Source organism: Corvus brachyrhynchos, unplaced genomic scaffold, assembly GCF_000691975.1.
Source record: "Corvus brachyrhynchos isolate BGI_N302 unplaced genomic scaffold, ASM69197v1 scaffold52, whole genome shotgun sequence".
Taxonomy (NCBI): Eukaryota; Metazoa; Chordata; class Aves; order Passeriformes; family Corvidae; genus Corvus; species Corvus brachyrhynchos.
The window spans coordinates 3,347,484-3,367,647 of record NW_008237221.1 but is presented as its reverse complement, the minus strand read 5'-3'; the positions used below and the strand labels follow the sequence as shown (position 1 = coordinate 3,367,647).

The 20,164-nt window shown below is 39.4% G+C and overlaps 1 protein-coding gene across 2 annotated transcripts in view; it reads left to right on the top strand.

Moving 5' to 3' along the window:
* Nucleotides 1-20,164, top strand: part of DIP2C (disco interacting protein 2 homolog C) — a 145,778-nt gene that overhangs the window by 84,629 nt on the left and 40,985 nt on the right. For both annotated transcript variants that reach the window (XM_017728922.1, XM_008629661.2), the window contains exons 23-29: nt 1,848-1,957; nt 2,747-2,827; nt 6,349-6,472; nt 7,710-7,831; nt 10,484-10,595; nt 10,684-10,793; nt 13,574-13,704. In XM_017728922.1, coding sequence (XP_017584411.1) covers nt 1,848-1,957; nt 2,747-2,827; nt 6,349-6,472; nt 7,710-7,831; nt 10,484-10,595; nt 10,684-10,793; nt 13,574-13,704 — 790 coding nt within the window. The remainder of the gene's footprint in view (nt 1-1,847; nt 1,958-2,746; nt 2,828-6,348; nt 6,473-7,709; nt 7,832-10,483; nt 10,596-10,683; nt 10,794-13,573; nt 13,705-20,164) is intronic.

The following is a 20,164-nucleotide window of genomic DNA, read 5'->3' as shown; positions in this document are numbered from 1 at the left end:
GTGTTGCCAGAAGGTAGAAGCACCTTCACAGAGAGTGCAAGGGAAAATGCTGCTAATTCAATAAACATAACATTTTTATCACTCTACAAGGCACTGCTGAGACCACACCTGGAGTTCTTTGTAAATTCCTCTTCAGTTATGTTTGAAGAGGGTGGACTGAGACCAAATCAGAGAAAGATAAAATCCTGGCTTATTTTGAAGGCTGAGTTTGTAAACTAGAAACAGAGAGGAAGAGGACTGTTGACACTAAATAGTGTGGGAAGAGCAAATACTTAAAAACTGGTCATGAATAAATGAAACCAAAGAATGAGTGGTTTAATCCCCCACCTGAGTGGGGAGATTCTATATTACTCTTACAGCAGGTATATTAGAGGGAAAACCCTAACTAGTTTTAAGATTATTCTTCAGAAGTTCTGCCTCTTCATGAAGAGAGTTGGATGATACAGCAAGGCACTGTCTCAAGAGACCAAGAAAGCCCCTGTGGCCTGCTGTAGTCCAGTCACTGGTTACTTGTGCCCAATGTACAAGCAAATTTTAACAAATTTTTTTTGCCTTTGAATCCAGTTGCAGATTATAATACTCAGATTAATTTCAAGGAGTTCTGGATGTGTAGCTTCAGGCTTAAGACTTGAATTCAGCTACATTAGACTAAGTGTTGGTTATTTTCCACTTTGAAAAACACCTTGGGATTAGAAGTGGGTTTGCTCTCTGGATCTCAAATATGGAGGCTATCCATCATGAACTCAGTGCAAGTTTGCCTACACCGTCAGCTTTTCTTAAACCTTTGGACAAATGTTTCAGAATCAAAACCATAATCTCAGTTTGTGGATACTGGATACAGTGACTTGCACTAACTTAATGGAAGCAATGAGGCCTTTTACGGCAGTGCTCACTTCGGTATTTCCTTATTGCTGCACCGCAAAATAATTGCTGAATTGGAATCAATGGAGATTGTTACAGATATGTTATATATACATTAAATATTACTATGGTAAAAGTAATGCCAGGAGCACAGAAACAAAACTTACAGTATCACATTCTCCCATTTAGTGTTGTTGTGACATACCCCGAGGGCATTGCTTTTATAATTTTAAAGCAGAGTAGTCTGTAGGTGCTTTTGATTGTACATTGTCTGGTTACTTACATTACAAACAATCACTTGGACATCATAGACTAGAAGAAAAGCCTGGTATCAATTGCAGTTGATCAGTAATCCATGCTGGAGAAGCAGAAAACAAATGCCAACATGAGCTTAAATGGTATTTGTGAGACAGGTATTGTCCCCTAATGGCAGCAACAAAACATCAGTGAAATCCACCTCATGGAGAAGTGTCAGCTGTGACATCTTTTCTTCTGAAGCTGTTTGTCTTCACTCTTGATCTTATTCTAGAGGGCTTGCATATATTTTATCACACGCACCATGTGCCTTCCTAATCCCTGTCACTTCATGTCTATAGCATTACAGAAGTCCTAATACAGATGCAACTTAGCCCAGGGAACCAAAGAGGGAAACAGGAATGTTGTCCCTCTGTTTTGAGGCACTTGAATGGATATGCCTACAGTAAGAGCTAAATTTTCCAAAGATTCATCATATCAAAACAAGCTGTGTCTCTGGCTGTGGAGAGCCCATGCTAAATGAGATATGTTTTGAGAGGATGAATCCTATGTATCTTCCAACAACCATTTCTGGTCCACAACCGAAGTTTGTATCATCAGACATGTGCTCAAGGTTTGGTTTTGTGGACAACAGTGAGGAAAACATCATGTAATGCAAAAAAAAAGACATGAATTTTCATCCACAGGGAAAGTATTTTTATTGCACTTTGCATATTTCTTCTTTATTCTAGAAATTGGCCCTGCCTCTGTGATGGTGGGGAACTTGGTCTCTGGAAAAAGAATTGCACAGGCCAGTGGTAGAGATTTGGGGCAAATAGAAGATAATGACCAGGCCAGAAAGGTAAGCTAAACTTTTCTGTTACAGCTTATATTTAACATCGTATAGTTAACTTCATACATATATAGAATTAACATCATATAGCTGACATCAGGACACTTAGCAGTACAGAGATATGATGGATGATGATGATGATTATTGTTATTATTACAAAATTTGTTGATGGCTTCTTTTTAGTTAACGGATATATTTAATATTTCAGAACCTCCTTTACACATAAATATGAAATAGACATGAGGAGAGGTCACTGCATTTCATCTTTATGGATTTTTTGAAATAAGTTTCCATGGGATAACAGAAAAAATGTGGTGGGGCTTCTTCCAGAAATCACCCTCTATTGTGTAATTTTTACAAGCTCAAGTGGAATCCAGAGAATTTTGTTTACATATATGGTCCTGACCTTATTTGTTATTTCAGTCCTGGAAAATTAAGTTGAAATTCAGCTCTTTTGGGAGTATATGTGAGTAATTAAATTAGTAAGTTCTAAACTATAGAAGTACTTACATATTTATAGTAAGAAAAAGAGAGGAAGCTGAAGAATTGAATAGCACTTAAATTCAGAGGGATCAGTAAGAACTGTGTTATTGCTTTGGAAGTATGTGCAGCAATATATCATCATCCCAGCAGTGGCTTCACTTCCAGAGAGGCCACTGCTACCGTGCAGAAGCACCTTGCTATAAATGTGTGACGACAAGAGAATTAATTCCTGTTTAATGCTTCTGGGTACTGTGACCTGGATTTTAAAGCCAAGAAGTTGTTCAGTGTCATGATTGTCACTCTGCTTTATTGCAGTTCCTGTTCCTGTCAGAAGTGTTGCAGTGGAGAGCTCAGACCACCCCTGACCATGTGCTCTACACTCTGCTCAACTGCAGGGTAAGAAGCTGAAGCCATGGCTCCAATAGGTTTGGAAAAGGCACACTGGGATTTCAGCAGCACCTGCTTGTGCTGTGGCTGGATGTGACCTTTCTCTTCCTTTTCCCACTAATACTCAGCTGTTATATTTAATGTTCACTAAGGCAAAAAGAAAAAGAGAATAATCATTGCCAGTTGTCAAGATACAGATTGCTTTTGTATCAGACAGTGTGCCTTACACATTTCTCATTTCTTTTTCCACCACATGCATGTTGTGTGTGAGCTGACACTGCAGATCTGTTTCAATACTGTTGAATCCGTTTCAAATCCATCCCTATGCTGAATAACAGTGTTTAATACTGCTCACCATCCTGATTTCCAATTTGAAAAGCACAGGCTTGGCAAAACCAAAGCATTTTCCCTAAATAAAGCAATGGCTGTTGTTTTTGACATTGGACCATCTGGGGGGAGGTGTGAGAATGAGGAAAGGAGGTGAAGAGAAGAAAATGTATGTCCTGAATACAATCAAGTCTGCAGAGGATCCCTAATAAATCTCTCTGCATAACCTACATGGGGTGCCAGGCTGGCACAGCATTTCATTGCTTACTAAAATTGAATTAATGAATGTGATGAGTGCAGAACTTGGCTTTGTTAAGAGTAAAATTTCCTTGCTGTCTGTAGTGTAACTTCTTTACTTCCTGGATGATTACAGATTACAGATGACAAAAAAATAATTCTCAAGACCACAGAGAGAATTAAAGTCTGATTTCAAACCATTCCATCACAGTACATCTACACATATCTATCAGATCTGGGAAACATACATAGTGTGTGAGAGTCTCCAGGAGAGGCCTGAAATAGTGCTATTCCCTGGAGTAGTAGCTGGTGTTGTCTCAGCCCATTGTGGTCTTTACGCGACTTGAATGGGTTCTTAGACCTCCAGTAATTTGTGAACCTCTGTGAAATCACTACTTGCAGTATTTACAGAATGTGCTTCTCCATTTTACAGTACTGGTACAACGTTCAGTTTGAGGCTACCAGTAATCATTAAATAATTTTCTAAAAAATTCAGATTAATATCTCATATTTGTGAATATGTGAAACCTGACAGATAAATAGTGAAGTAGTAATGTATTTTTTTATGGCAAAGTAGAAATCTTGAGAGGCAATGCTATTTATAAGTTCAATATTACACTGTTGAAGTATTGCATTGCTGTGTCCTGTAAGTTAGGAGCAAAGGTGCTGTGAGAAAGAGTTGATATGTACTATGGGATCCCAGCTCTTCCACACAAGACCATTGCTTTTGAGCTTTAAATAAAGCCAAACTTCCCATGCTGGAAGAAGGGTTCAGACAGTGGGAAGTAAGGACACAATGTGCAAAAACAAGGATTAACAAAACAAATTCTCATTCCATAGAAGTGAAAAATAGTTGGATTTTGAAATACAGTTTATCTGTTACTCTCAGTGAAGAGTATCTTCTCATATGAAATTTGTTTAAAAGATGTAATGCTTTTTGGGGAGAATTAATATTTTATAGAAAGGGATGGCAGGTTTTGTGGGTTTTGCAAGTTTTATTGCCCATCTTGAATTTTAGTTCTGATTTGTAAATTTTCCTATTTTATCTTTCTTGGACATTGTCTGTACACTTTGTTCTAAAACATTCAGGCATCCTGCAGTGGATGACTCATAAAAGTCTACTGAGATTAGTGTTTTCCTGTAACCCAAGCTTTGAGAATTTGAAATATTTCAAAATTAGGGCAGTACATTGTTTTTAGTGTGTGTCATGAAGGATTGCAACACCTTTACATTTCAGGATAGCTCATTAAAGGCCCAAAGGGAGCAGTTGTCTGATGCTTGCAAGTGCTTCTTGTCCAACAACAGGATTCTCCTTCCCTACAGTTCATATAAACAGTGACTTCCCACTGGTTCACTGGCAGCAAGTGCCAGAAGTCTTAAATGTAAACAAGCTTTGCACAAATTCACATGGTTTGCAGCAATTCCCTATCTGTTGGTAGGAGCTATGCTTCTGATCTGTGGCAGGATATAAAGGGTCCTTCTTCTCATAACCATTGAAACAGGCAATTTCTTGAAAGAAGAAATGGAGAGTTTAAATACGTTCCTCCTGACGGGTCTGCAGTGGCAGGACAGCCAGACCTCAGGCTGCTTTGGCCTACTCACAGCTGGACAGCGGGAAGTCATCTCTGGTCCAGCATCCATAGAGTTGCATATGTCCTTAGAGGAAGGTTTCTTAGTGAAGTGATCTCCACATTGATCAAAAGACTGATTAAAATTGCCTGGAGTGCAATTCAGTGAGTGTGGTTGCTGAGGCTGATGAAGAGGAATGCTGAGCCTGACTTTGCCCATTTTATTTTCCATTGGGTTGTGCTCTCTGTTGACAGTTTGCAATGAAGTCTGTGAGTGCCAGGCAATCCTGGTAACATGGCACTGCTTGCAGGGCTTCCCCTTTGGCAAACTGCTCCCTCCTCTCTGAAGCCTGGTCAGTAAACATTGCAGTGGTGACTAAGTGGCTAAGTGAAAAATAACTGAACTTAGTGCTTCTGATAGAAGTGCCAGGTGTGCCAAAGCAGTACCGGAGACCGAATTCCTCTTTTTCCACAGAACAAGTACACAAGCCAAGATGTAGCCCTTCCCATACTGCCCTGTCCTTTTCTTCCAGCCCAGACCTGGCCTGACCAACTCTAGGTGCAACCAGTCTGTCCTGTACATTCATTTTTAGACTTCTGAGGTGTCTGCCTGCAGTGGTAGTGAATTTTGTGATATAGATGTATATATTTTTCTAAATGTGTATTTGTGTGTGTACATATGTACATGCACACACACACACATATATATATTTAGGAAGTGCAAGAACTGTAACACTCATTCAATTTAAAACACTGATAATTTTGGGTTTGCACTATTTGAAGTGCTTCAAAAATGCCAAGCTCATGCTGACCAGAGTTATTCAAATTAAACAAATGCCTTTCTTCTCTCTTTCATTTATATGCAATGTAAGTGCTTATCTTGTGTTCCAGACTAATTCTTTTCTCTATCACAAAGTATTGTTTTCTTCTGTGTCTTTTGTCTCTTGTCTTTAAAATATTTCTGCTGGGCCATTTGGCTCCACTCCAGCATGCAGACAAGAAAATGCAATTTTCAGAATTGCTGTCCACAGATGCTCCAGTTTGCTACAGAGACCATAAAGGCACTTCCCTGGCTGCAGCAAGAATGCTGCCTGTGTAGCAAGGGAAGTACAGGTTACATAGGCAGGACATTAGCCCACTGCTGTACTGCCTTGGTTGGGGCAGAAGCACTAAGGGCAGAAGGTACAGAGAAAGGAACAGAGAACATTCCTCTGCCTTACAAACATCTTTTTTCCTTCCAACTACAGTTTGGCCTAAGGCTGAATGTTTCCATATTTTAAGTTGACTGCATGACGTATTGTGGCTGCCCCTCATCCCACAGCTTCTAAGGTGAAGAGGAAAATAGAGTATCAGCACATCACATTATGTCCTGTGACATTTATCTTTCTTCCTGTGCAGGGAACAATAGCCAACTCGCTGACATGTGTCCAGCTGCATAAACGAGCTGAGAAGATAGCTGTCATGCTGATGGAGAGGGGACATTTACAGGATGGAGACCATGTTGCTTTGGTTTACCCACCAGGTAAAGAATTGCTGTAGCTGTACCTTGGTACTCCTGGAAGTTCATCAAGATCCTTCAGAATGGTGCTGCATCAGTGGTGCTACCATGTACACCCTGTTAATTGGCAAAACACAAAATATTTGCCTTATGCACATTTCTTTGAATTTAGTCAAACATATTTAAAAGGATCTCTCTCTGTGCATACACACAGATTTTATTTCTTTGGGTTCAGATTAAGACTAACCTGTGTTTTTAAAACATGTCTCTTACAAGCTACTTTAACATTTCTTGTGTGTTGGTGAAATAAACAGTCTGATTTAAGGTCTGTAATGTGATATTTGGTTTGTAAGGACTGCAAGACACTGGTTATATCTATAGTTATAGGAGCAGTTTTGCAATGGTTAATATGGGAAAACCTTTTCCACGAAAGAAGACTAGTACTTTAAACTTAAGTGTTTGTTTCTGTATTTCACTTCCCATGAATGAAGCATTTTATTGAAGGAACAATAACCTACCAGTACTGCAGATTTTCTTCCACTGAAAGAATAAACCATCCCCCACTGTCATCACAGCCTGTGTACAGCACCAGGGAGGTGTCAGGCAGCAGTATCCAAGGGATCTTTGTACTGTTGTCTGTTCAGCCTCCTTAGGTAGCCTGAAGGGTGCTGTCCCTTGTCTATTACCTACAGTCAATATTTATATGGGACAGCACCTAATTTTATGTTAGAACCAGGATTTCAAAATCATTACTCCCTTTTTTACTGTAAAATTTCAGGTAGGTAAGTCAAGGCTGCCTACATCAGGTTAAAAATGGCAAGAGAAAGACAGTATTTTATGGAACCTCCAGATGATTTTTCTGCAGCTGATAGGACCAAGCATCATCCTACTTGGTCCTTTTGCGGGGACATCTCTCTTCTTGTGCACTCTATAAATGTAAATTTAGGAAGATAATCTGTAGAAATCAGTCTTTTTAACAGGTCATTTCCTGAACATCAAAGTGGAGTTCTCCTAAGTGTTGATATCTGGCTGCAATTCTGTGTGTTGCCTGTGCTTTTTCATGCTCAGAACAGTGCAGTTGAGAGGAATCAGTGAAGCTGAACAAATACTGACAAGGGGCTGAAAAAGAAGTCTGTTAAAGGGCTTAGTCACTCATTTAACCTTCTGGGTTCAGTTCCAAGTACTATTTATGCTGACATAGGAGTCTGTGATGAAATGATTTGATTTTCAGGGGAGGCTTTCTGCTTTGTTCTCCATGCAGGGATAGACCTGATTGCGGCGTTTTACGGATGCCTGTATGCGGGCTGTGTGCCAATCACAGTGCGACCTCCACATCCCCAGAACATTGCCACCACCTTACCCACAGTGAAGATGATTGTGGAGGTGAGCAGACACCACAGACTGCACGAGTAGATGAAATGAGTGATGGGTTTGTGTCTTTAGGAGCAGTAACTTGAGTAACTTGAGTGGTGGTTGGGTTGAAGAGTTGTATTCCTTCCAAGGACTCAGGACTTTCAGTGTGTTGCAAAATCAACACTGCTTGACAACGTACAACCTGCTAACTTGAGCTGTCACATTTTGCCCCAGTTACGTGACTCCTTTCAAAAAATATATTTAAAGTCCTTTGTTATATTTAGCTACATGCTAAAAGGGGTAGGATTCCTCACAGGCAGCACCACACTGACTGTTGAGAAAAACCTCAGTGGGAAGTTTATCCTAACCTGATGGCATGCTCACCTCTGAACATCCAATTGTTCTGCATTTAAAACAGTTTCAAAGTTCTGTTGTGAAGATGTTGATCAATATTTCATTTCATCTAGGAAGGTGTTACTCAGACTTTTTCATTCAGTGCTTTCTTTTAGTATTTTGGCTTTATCTAACGTTTAGCCTTTGTTGCACATAAATAACTGCAATGTGCTTGTTACTGAGGGAAATAAAAATAGTTGAAATTAGATAGCCCTTTACATCTGGCAGTTTCTAATATATTGATTGGAATTTTGAAGAAACAAACGTGTTTTTACCATCATTACTTTTCAATTAACAAGTAGTAGAGATAGTTGTATCTTTTGGCTTTCCTTATGGCATCAGATGCCACAAAGTATCAGAAGAGGTATGAGAAATTGTCCTGTTATTTTCAAGATTCTCATTATTTAATATTTTGGCACTCGGTGTTTTTAAACATCAATTGTTAACATATAGAAGTGATGTAAAATGTGTTTCTTTTTCCCTTGATGTTTAATAGCTAAACTAGATCTATTTGATTTCATGATAAAACCCTGATAGATGTAAGCTGACTTGTATTCATTGTCTCTTCAATAGACTAACTTTAAATAAAATGTTGACATTTATTAGCCATATTAATGCCAGTTTTACTTATAAACCTCTTGGCTCTGTTTTACACAAGAACTTCTTTCAATTTTGAGATTAATGGCCTTGTAGAAAATAAAATATTGCGGCTGTTCTTTCATTGCCAATGCAGTCACACAAATTTCCTGATGTGATGGGGTCAATGCCTGCTCTAACATGTTGTACGTCTGCACTGCACATTTTGAAGTCAGTCAGAATGACTTCTGAGTAAAATTTGGCCTACATAATTGTGTTTTTGTGATGACCTAGTAGTTGTAAGGTATAACTGAACTGAGCCCCATCTTGAGCAGTTGCTAACCTGTAGCTAAAATATGTTATTTCTCCTTCCCACAATCCCTATGTGTTTACCTCTGATGTGCAATTCTCTGGGCATGGATATTCTGTATTTTAATAAACCTTCCAGATTATGTAATTCCTGAGAAAGCTTCTAACCACCAACTCTTGAAATTCCTTTTGTTTGATGCCTTAGTGTCCCAAATCAAGATTTGCATAGATTAAAATGTAAGAATTAATTTGCCTTGCCATGACAGTAAAAATGATTGGATTGAGGGGTGCTGCAGTGGCTTTGTTTGTATCCACTTTTACCTTGAAATATTTAGACTGTTTATCTATAGGGAAGTAATGGGATTAGAGTGTCAAGAGATTAGAGTTTGGTTCAGTGATGTTTGTTCAAATTTCCAAATTTCTGGTGTTGTATAAAGTTGACTTCCATGAGATTATTGTCAAGAGAAGCTGTTCTCTTCTGCTCAGTGGTAACATTTAGTGTACATATGATTACTGATTTCATTAGGTTAAACACTGGAAATTTAGTGTGCAATGAAGTGTTTCATTTTCCTTAAAGAAAAAAAATACTCTTAGCAGCATTTGCACAGATTTTCAAAGTTTGGGTAAAAGAAGAAGAATGTTGCTTTTCAGTTTTTCCTGTGTTTTATCTTCAGTGATTTCAGTGTTCATATTCATGTTTGTCTGAATTCCTTAAGGATATTAATTTTTTATAATCAGTAAGAAATATTCTTATAGTTGATACCTATGAACTTTTAAAAATAGCAAATCTAAAAGGAGAATTCAGCATGTATCATCTAAAATTCAGTGCAGATGGTATTTGCAGTAAGCTCACCATTTCATTTCTTAGTGCCACTTGCACAATTTATGTTCTAGAGCTACTGTTGCCAATATCAGAAGAGTTCACAGGGGTTTATCACTAGCACAGGAACTGGAAATACATGGCTAACGTAACACTGACTTAAGATAGTAAAATTATTCATTAAAACGTCAGACTAGGTTTTTGTTTATCTGAAAATATTGTTTATAAACCAAGATATATTACCATCATATAGGAAATGTTTTGGACAGTCTTCTTTACTGACACTTTGGGGTGAGAGCTGATTCAATGAGTTGGAAAGGTCATGTTCTCACTATTAAGGTGCCTGTAATTTCATTACAATGCTCTTCTCAAAGTGCAGTTTTCATGTAAATTGTAAAGCTCACATGACTTTGTCTGCTTCATGAGCTGCATTTTTTGAGCAGCTTCCCACCTGCTGATCAGGAAACATAAAATTGATACACCTGTGTCCTGTTCTGGCAGAAAATAAGTCACAGTCTTGCCCATTTTCATGGGAGAGTTAATTAGTATCCCATCATGTTTTTATTTATTTCTGGATTTTCTAGGTGAGCCGCTCTGCCTGCTTAATGACTACGCAATTAATATGTAAATTGCTACGGTCGCGGGAGGCGGCGGCAGCAGTGGATATCAGGACATGGCCTCCAGTCCTAGATACAGGTGGGTGCTGGGCTTAAGGGACCTCTGACTCTTTTGTCACCGTGTTTGTCAGTGACATACGCACATTTTCTGTCTCTGTCTCCACCAGATGATTTGCCAAAGAAGCGGCCTGCACAGATCTACAAACCTTCTAACCCTGAAACGCTTGCTTACCTTGACTTCAGTGTCTCCACCACTGGCATGCTGGCAGGGGTAAAGGTAGGGACTTGTGTTAAAGCTGCCCTTCTTGCTGTCCTGCCTGGCTGGCAGGTGGTTGCTCCTAATTTGTGACTCCTTGTGATCTTTGGAACTAGGAATTGAAGCGCTTCCTCCCTTGCAGTCATTGTTTGATTCCATTGACATTAAATTATTTCTTCTCTACTTGCTACAGGACTGTGTGTGGTGGGTTTAGCCCATCTCCTCCTCCTCAGACTAAAAATTTCATTCCATTACTCCTGTGCATAGACCACTAGTTTGTCTGCCCGAAGCATTTTTCAACTTAGGCATCTGTTATTTCTGATCTGTGAAGGAAATGAGACTGTCATCGTTTTCCTGCTTGTTCCAGTGCCCATTCATTGCTCCCTTCTTGTTGCAACTCAGCTACTAGCCATTGGTTTTCAATATTCTCTTCTTCATGCAATTGAGGGACATGATGATTTCTCTGGTATATTCACCTAGTACAGTACTAGAGTAAGCTGCAAAAATTCATTGATAGATTCGTTTGATAAGGTCAGGCATTTGAGCTCTTGAAATCTATTCTGCCATTTTCTCGAACCCTTTAGCCACAATTCATCAAATCTGTTTTACCTATCTGCTGATTTATGTATCATCTCACTATTGGTTTCACCAAGACAAAGTAAAATCACTCTGTTATTCCTACTCGTTACCTCCTTACTCCTATTTGTTGCATATCCGAGGATTATGATTACTTTAGCAATCTCTAGTGATGTATCACACTCAGAGCCTATGTTGAATTCCTCATACTCTTTGGTGTTATCCATCTATTTGCAGAAACTGTCAGCATACTTTATAAACAAAGTAAACACCATTTTCCCCATTTTCAGGTGAAGAATTTGAAGCACAGGGCTGGTGAAGTGACCAGCTTGAGGCTGACTGATGGTTAAATGGTTGACCTTGCTGGTGGTCGCATATTGGACACTCCTGCAACATTCATTCCATCTAACTTTGAATAGTACAATGCCTACAGATGTGGAGTGGTCATTGGGCTCCTCACCAGCCAACACAGAGAAGTGGGACTTTTAGGGTGTAATTTATCTGATTTATCTAAAACATCTGTTTTTTAAAGGAGCGAATGTCACATAAGTCTTCATTTCTTCTAGAGGCCTCAAATGATTGTTTCAGATGCAGTCATCTGTATTAAATCAGGTCTGAATTACACTTTATCAGACTTGCAGAAATGACTACTAACTATGCAAAGTGAGTATCTGGGAATCTTCAAAGATAGTCAAAGACAGGACAAGTCGATGAGCCTTTCTTAGTGTGGCTAGAGGGAAATACAGATAAATCTATCAAGGAATTCTTGATTAGCTTCTAATATCTGGGTCACAGAGCCTGCAGGTCACTGACTCAGCAGGTTTATGTAAACAGTTACCATCCACGACATCATCACTAATGATTAATTAATTATAAAAGGATCAAAAGAGGCCACAAGGCTTATAATTCATAATGCGGTGGTACTAAATTAAAAGAAATGGCTAAATAACTCCTGTGCCTCCTGAAAAGTTGGTAAATGTTTTGTAATCACTTTGAAAGTAGTAGATTCCACTTGTGTCACTCTCAACATTTTCAACAGCTTGCACACAATTTTTATGGTGTAAAAATTCACAGAATAATTATGATTATCAGTTCTGTATCAATAGAGTTCGGTTTAATCCTGGGTGAAAAAGTGGTCTTGATTCAGCTTGAGCAGAATTAATCTGCAGACTGCAAATGATCACCATACAGACACCCATACTGAACTGGTCCTTTTGCATCACTTGGAACACATCCAGCCTCAGTTATGGCTGTCATTGGAATGGAGAAAAAGTCACTTCTGGAGCTTTATTCCCCTGTTTACTTTAAGATCAAATAAATTTTACCTTCCAAGTGCCCATTTTCCTCCACTGACTCTCAGTGAGCAGTATATAAAGCAACCAGCTCCCTATGTGGCAGAGATCAAAGGTTTGGTAAGTTAAATCCTGTTCAGGCTGTGTTTCTAACACTGGTGTCTTTCTTGTTGCTAGTAGAGAGGACAAACATTAAAAGATATTTTCCTGTTCCGTTGTCATTAGAACTTGTAAGTCAGGATGGGTGAGTGTGGAAAACATCCTAATACTAGGAAAAAAATTGAAATAATTTCCTTTGGATCAGGTTTTTTATTTCTACTTTCTGCTTGTTTTATCTTTGAGAGCTTTCTTACCAAAATTTTAGGAGTCTTTTTCTCAACTAGGAGCTGGATAACATGCAGATATTTTACAGATATTTATTTACAGAAACTTTGCTAAGTTTATTGGGATTTTTAGGGCTGAATGATTAGGTCCTTAGTACTGTCTGGCAAAATTCCTTTCAATTTAAAAAGTTCATTGGCATTTTTTATTTATTTTGTTAAGAAATATGTACTTTAAAATATGGTACTGATGATCAACAAAATGTTTAATTCAGTCATTAATTCCTTTATTCTTCCAGGAATTGTAGCATGTTATCATTAGCTTTGCATACAGCTTGGAGCACATCTTTAAACCACTCACAGCTTTCTTCCTAAATCACTTCAAACTTACCATTCATTGTCTCCTCTCCCCTTTCACAATTATGTGGATGCCCTCTTGAAGGAAAATTATGTTTTCTAAGATATAAATTACCTGTGTGCTTAGACTGAGCATAAAGTCAATATTTACTTGGTGGTTTTATCCTGTAATTGATGTAAGCACTTGGAACAGTCTGAGATTGAGCTTTCCAATGACACAGTTGATCATTTTAATTGCTTTGCTGTTGTCTTTCAGATGTCTCATGCAGCCACTAGTGCCTTTTGTCGTTCTATTAAGCTGCAGTGTGAGCTTTATCCCTCCCGGGAAGTCGCGATCTGCTTGGACCCCTACTGTGGACTTGGGTTTGTCCTCTGGTGCCTCTGCAGGTGAGGCTTCTCCTCAGCCTTTTCTGAAACACAGTTTCCATTGCACTGTAGCACAACAGAACGGATGATGTGAGTGATGAAAGGATGGGAAGAACAGACAGTGCCTCTGGGACTGCCATAGGCAGTTGGAATTGCTGGAAGCTATACAGAACCTGCTGTATGGAGGATGAGGTTTGTTTGAGCGGGGCATGGCCGTAGGTATCTAGGCTTGGAAGTAGAGAGCATCAACACAGCTGCTCATTGACGTCCTGCCGCTTTACTGCTGTCTCTGCAGAGTCTGGCTTGTTTCATTTGATGAAATCAGTGCTTTACCAGTATTACCTTAAGGAAGGGGTTTCCTTGTGTCCTCTTTTTCATTCTCTTATCTGAAAGCAGGAGTAGATATCAGGGGACTTCCTCATTTGTGGGACTTTCAGGATATGGTTTTTGCAGACACAGAAGTGTGTTTTTTTGCAGGTACTTTTATGGCAATAGCGAAGTTATCAGAGAACAAAATGTTTCTAGTGAAATGCGAATCAGCTTTTTTGGTTAATACATTTTGAAATAACAATTCTGTCTATCTCTATACTCCAGGGAAGCTACAGTTCAGCTACTGAAAGCAGGTCTATTGATTTTTTTTTTTTTTAAGTTGGCTGGGTTGATGCAGAGGCAAAGGAAAATAACTGTGGGAGTGTTGATGGAGCCCATTTTGATGAAAGCATCTCAGAGTCACAGTAGTCTTTGCAGATATCTTTGCACTCTCCACAGAAAATTCTTTGGTGTTAGCAGTTCTGCTATTTTTAGTTACTAAAATGAAGATAATCCATGGCATTAAAAATACTTTGGATAAACTTTGTACCAATTTACTAAATAGCTGAAGGAAGTATTATTTGATAACAGCTGCAACAACTTCTTTTCAGCAATTATTGTTATTTAAAAGTCGGCTATTGGCATGCTTTATTGCCCTTTTAAAATATTTGTTATTATATATTAAATAGGCCAAAGATTAACAGTATTATCTTATTCATTCTTGATCAGTTTCTTTTGATTTAAGTTATACTTGCCTAATAATATTTTGAGTTTTACATAGAGATTAGCATTGCCTTTGTTTTGAAAAACTTTTTGGTTTTCAGCGTTTCATTTACCCAACATAAAAGTAAAACTATTGAGGCTGCAGAAAAAAAACTTCAGAAATTTTGAGATTTTAATTAAATCACTCTGTTTTAAGTTTAATTTTTTAAATGTTGGTTTTTTTAAAGTCAGGTGACTATTTCTGATAAAGACTCGAGTGTTCCAGCATGAACTGATGTCAGCACTGTTAGGCCAGGGAAGGACTGTACAGCACCACAGGAGAGTTTAGCTAAGGAATGTATCATTGTATAGGATAGTGCTGGAGCACACAGCATCCAAGAATAACTTCTATGCAACATCATGATAGAGCCATAAAACACAGACAAATGTTGACTAGTCTAAAACCCAAGTAATTTGTGGTGCCCGAGACTCTCCTGAATACAAATTTTTTTCTTCTTCTTCTAGAACCATTTTTCCAACAAGTATGCATTTGCTGCCCTTAGGTCCTTCCCAATACTGATAGTATTCAGCCTTTCAGAAGGAGAAGATTGTTTATGACTGGCAAGTGAATTAAGGCAGCAAGCCTCTGGGAGAAAGCAATCAGAGTCTGCGGTCATTTGTAGCTTATAGAAGGAATAGAAAATTTTATATACCATTTTCAAAAAAGAGGAAGGAAACAAGGGAGTTGAAGGAACTGAGATCAGGCCAGCAACACTCTAGTCTTGTGAACCATCACATCAATCTCTTCTTTGCCACAATCCCCTGTTCCTATTAAATCAGAAAAACTTCGGGCTGCTAGAATTGCGATTGTCACTTGGAGAAAGCTGGCATCAGATACAGCCTAATTAATTCCACTTACAAACCTAATTTCCATTTCATTACTATTTTAGAAATGAGTATTATTTGATGTCATAGGAAAAAAACGCATCCTGGAGTTTACAAGGCTCTTATTGCTCATAACTTAAAATTTTGTGACTTTGCATTTTACCCTTTGTGGTTCAGTATAACTGGATCCAGACAACATTTCAACCCAGATTTCTAACTCAGAGAATTCTGCTCGAAACTTGTGATTGTCTTGTCACCACTTCCATTAACTAAATTAATATTTCTAATGGCATATGGAAATGAAGTTAGGTCTTCAATTTTTTATAAGCTAGAGGCTTTTGAGAGTTAAATAGGAACTCTTTGTTTTAAGAGCCCAGCAGGAAGCAAGAGAAACCTCCTGTGCTGGGTGCAGTTAAAAGTACATTTAAATTCCTTTATTAACTAGACCAAAGGAGGCATTGACTAAGGAATTGAAAGAAAAACTAACCTTTTATCCCCATTGTAGGTGCTTAGACGTTGTGCTGGCCTGCTCCACTACGGTGCCCCAGAATGCCCCATTCTGTGAGGTCAAAGCTACTTAGGAAAGCTGCTGGAGCATGGAGCCAGCCCTTTGGTAAGTTTGGAATATATTGCATAGTTTTGCAAAGTTTTTTATTTTTAAAAAATTTATTATTTTATGGCCTAAAGGTTATAAAATAATAAAGAAGAGAAACCTTGCAAAGCAGAGCAATACATTAAAAAGAACTGTTCCCTCTAAACTGGCCTCATGCTCCAGCAGGGTTTCCTTGGAACCTTTATCACTGAACATCAAGTCCTGGGTGTGGCAGCAGACATCAGCCCCATGTGAGTTCACAACCCCCTAACTTCCTAATTTTAACGAGTTCTTATTAATGATTCAATAAAAGAATACATTATCTTCGCGTTTTTCTCTTTAATAATCTCATTTATCCATTCTGAGAAGGTGATCCTAGTATTCCGACTTGCATTGCATTACATTTTAAAATGTATTACATTCTTTAAAAGGAAAAAAAAAAAGCCAAAGACCTCAAATGTAAAAAAAAAATGAATTCTAAATCCCATTGTTCAGAAATGCTTCCTGAAATTAAGATGTCCCTGTCTTAATGACTGTCACTGTGGGGCAGAATAGAGCATTCTGCAGTTCATTAGTGAGGATTCACTTAATTGATAGTTGCTGAGTAATTCAATCGAGTAAGAATTTTCCTTCTACTTTAGCCCAGCTAAGCCAACTCAAATTGCAGTTCTACTTTTACTGCTGGAAGACAGAATTGTCCTTGCTCAAATTAAAATTAAGTACATTAATAATTTTAAATAAATTTTATATATATATTCTCAGACACTGAGCTTGTAATAGTGGAAGTCAGTGAGATTCAGACTGGACCAGAGGAACTGAATTTTCTGGTGCACAGTGGCCATGCAATAAATAACACGATTGCTGTGAAATGGTCCAGGGAAGGCTTTCCAGGGAAGGTGCTTTCTCCTATCCTGTTCCTGCTGCCTCTGTTCCATAGCATGAAGCCAAAATCCACAGTGGTACTGCCAGGTAGCTTCTGCTGCAAAAGTCTGCAAGGTTTCTTAGTAACCAGACAGGTGGAACTGTGCAAGAAGTGAGCAAGGGATTGCAACACCAACAGGAGAACTGCATTTTAGGAAGGTTTATTGTGTTAGGAATCACTAACTATTGTTAGGTTTTTTAGGCTAACTTGAAGATAACTGGCAGACATGAGCATTTCCCCCAATTTCCAGCCCATGTGCAGCAAACTAAAGGCAAGACTGCATAAAGAAGCCTAAATCCCACATCAGAACTGGATAACCCTGGCATGGGAAGTGAAGGATATGAACATAAACATCTGTCATGTATTTTGCAAAGTGCATAATTGGCCCAGGAGGAGTGTGAAGGTGTGTTGTCTGCTCTCATACTGCTGTGTGCCAGTTTCCTGCAGAGTCTGTTGCCAGTGGCAATTTGTGGAAGAGGCAATTTGCTTTCCTTCCACATTATAACAGTACTGTTAAACCTCCCTCAAGTCTGGAAGGTTCAAGGGCAGCTGAAAGCCCTGAGTCACCTTGATATGTGAGTTCTGAGATGAGCTGGCAGACTTACTGTTATCACCTCTGGAGACATGCCCGTAGATGGGGGAGTAAGTGGGGCAAGAGAGATGGTGATAAGGAACCAGAATGATGCTAAAGGCTGAGCAGTGGCCTTTTGCTGTCTCTGGTACTGATGGGTTATCTGCTTACCATGTGCAGTCATGTTCTTAGAGTGCTGTGTGCCAGCCGTCATCTCTGGACTCTTCAGGTGGTGGTTACTTTTTCTCCAAAAGTCCATTTTTTTTAGTATATGGTGGGTCTCCAGAACTGAAGATTTAATTTTTGCCCAAGTCCTTTGAAGCCCAAGAGAGATATATGCCTAAGCACTGTCCTCTATAGCCTGTACTGTCCTCCCTACAAGCTCTGGTCCAGGTGATTGTGAAGACTTTTGCTCTACCAAGCACCCAGTTCCCATACCTGTCCCTCAACACCAAATGCCAAATATCATCTGTAGAAATGCAGAAACCAAATGCATATGCTTGACAGGATGCAGCAGTACCCACCTGCCTCCTCCAGTGAAGTGGGAAAGCAGCTCATGTCACCTGGCAAGGACCCAGGGGTAAGGGCAGTGGTGGGTCAGTAACCTGCCAGAATGCAATTGGAAATTGCACTTGCCATTGTCAGCACTTATTGGCCTGCTGAAATTTTTGGAACTATAATAAAACCTCAGCTTTTTCTGCTAATCTGCCTCAGCACAATATGGGATAAAGCTCCAATTCAGTGGAACAGTTAAGTGCCAAGAGGTCCTTCCAGGAATCTCCATACGCTGCCAAAACAGCCTGCCAGCAGCAGAGCCAGTGTTGTGATCAGATGGTGCCGTCATACCAAAATGCATCCTGGTGCTTTTACCTGGAGGATTCATGTCCTTGGGCAGCCCTTGCTTAGTGCAGGCAGACAAGGCTCTTCACTTACTGCCACAATCCAAGGCTTTGTCCACCACATGAATGCTTTTTTTCCCTGGATTGCTCTGCAGTTCCCTAAAGGAAGACAACATTTCTAAAAGGTGATCTCCCACCTCAGCCACCCTGGCATTTCCCTCTGAATCTGCATGCCAAAAGTCATTGTGACAAGGGATGCTCTGCACTGTGTCTGCTCCTGTTGTCAAGACTTGCATCAGGAGGTGGATACTTTTGTGATGCAGTTTTCTGCACCAATGGAAGAAACAATCTTGATACAATTCCTTCCCAGTATTTACATAACTAAATCTTGCACCTAGTCCATTGTATCATATATTGTTGCAATCTCAGAAAGGGGAATTTAGGTTCAACAGTTTATATTTAAACTCCCAAGTTTTCCGAATATCCCGTTGATCCCCCTGCTGCCGCAGTGTTCACCGTGATTTTCTTTGTTCCTGTATGAGAATAGCCAAGCTGACAGCTTAACCATCTTAACTATGATGTTTCAAGGTGAGATGGAACTGCCTCACCTTGTTCAGTGCCTCAGTTTCAGGATTAACTCTACCATACCTAGAATTACATGGAGGCAGCATTGACAGAGCTTCCTATGGGTTTGGAACCATATCAAGCTTCATCCAGCATCTCCAAAGCAGCCTTGCACAACTGCAGTTTGTTCAAGCCCATGGTCCTCTGTGTGGTGTTTGGCATTCATGATAAGCAAATGGCCTCTAACATCTCACAGTGATTTGAAACCACCAGAATGGTAGAAATGCTTCAACCAGCTGTGCCAGGGTATTTTTTCCTCAGCTTCTCTTCACCAAAACACAGGTGATAGCTTCTCAGGGGAGTATAAATCTGTGAATTTGCACAGATATGTAGCTATCAGGAGCATTTTGTGGCTTGGACTGAAACACAGATTCTGCGTAATGTTTCAGAGATTGATTCAGGGAGCTGAGCCAAGTTATGGTTGATGTCGTGGTGACCAGGTGCTGCATAAACCACTTCAGCTGTGGAACTGGCACAATCACCCCACAATTATGCCTTTGTAGTTCTTCTTGTAGCTCCACCAACTGCTCTAGCAAATCAGAGGATATGCATGGATTATTAAACCACAGTTCAGTAGGCAAAGCCTGTGTTGGGCATGAAGTTTCCAGGCATGGTATCAGCTGGCTGTAGATTTGTGTATTGCAGACAAGAGCAGCACATGTGAGGCTTTCCACCACAGAAAGTTTCCTGCCTGCTAGATATTTCCTTCTGCTATGCAGTTTGATCCTGAACTCCATAGTATTTTTGAGGCATTAGAAAACTCAGAAAACATGCAAGCAACATCTTAATTTGTTTCAGTCTAACTGGAGTAATTTTTTTAGTCTAAGCCTGATCATAAGAGTATTTGTACCCCTCAGTCTGAAGAAGATGGGTTTTTTTGCATCCAAATCCTCATGCTTTGCTGCAGGACTGTTGGTGGGAGCAAACCCAAGTATCTTTCTTGTCCATAAGTTGGTCAAGAGAGGTAGACAGTTCGTCCCCACACATTAGTGTTGCTGAGGGGGAAAACATTTGTCTTTGGTGTAAATTCTGCTATT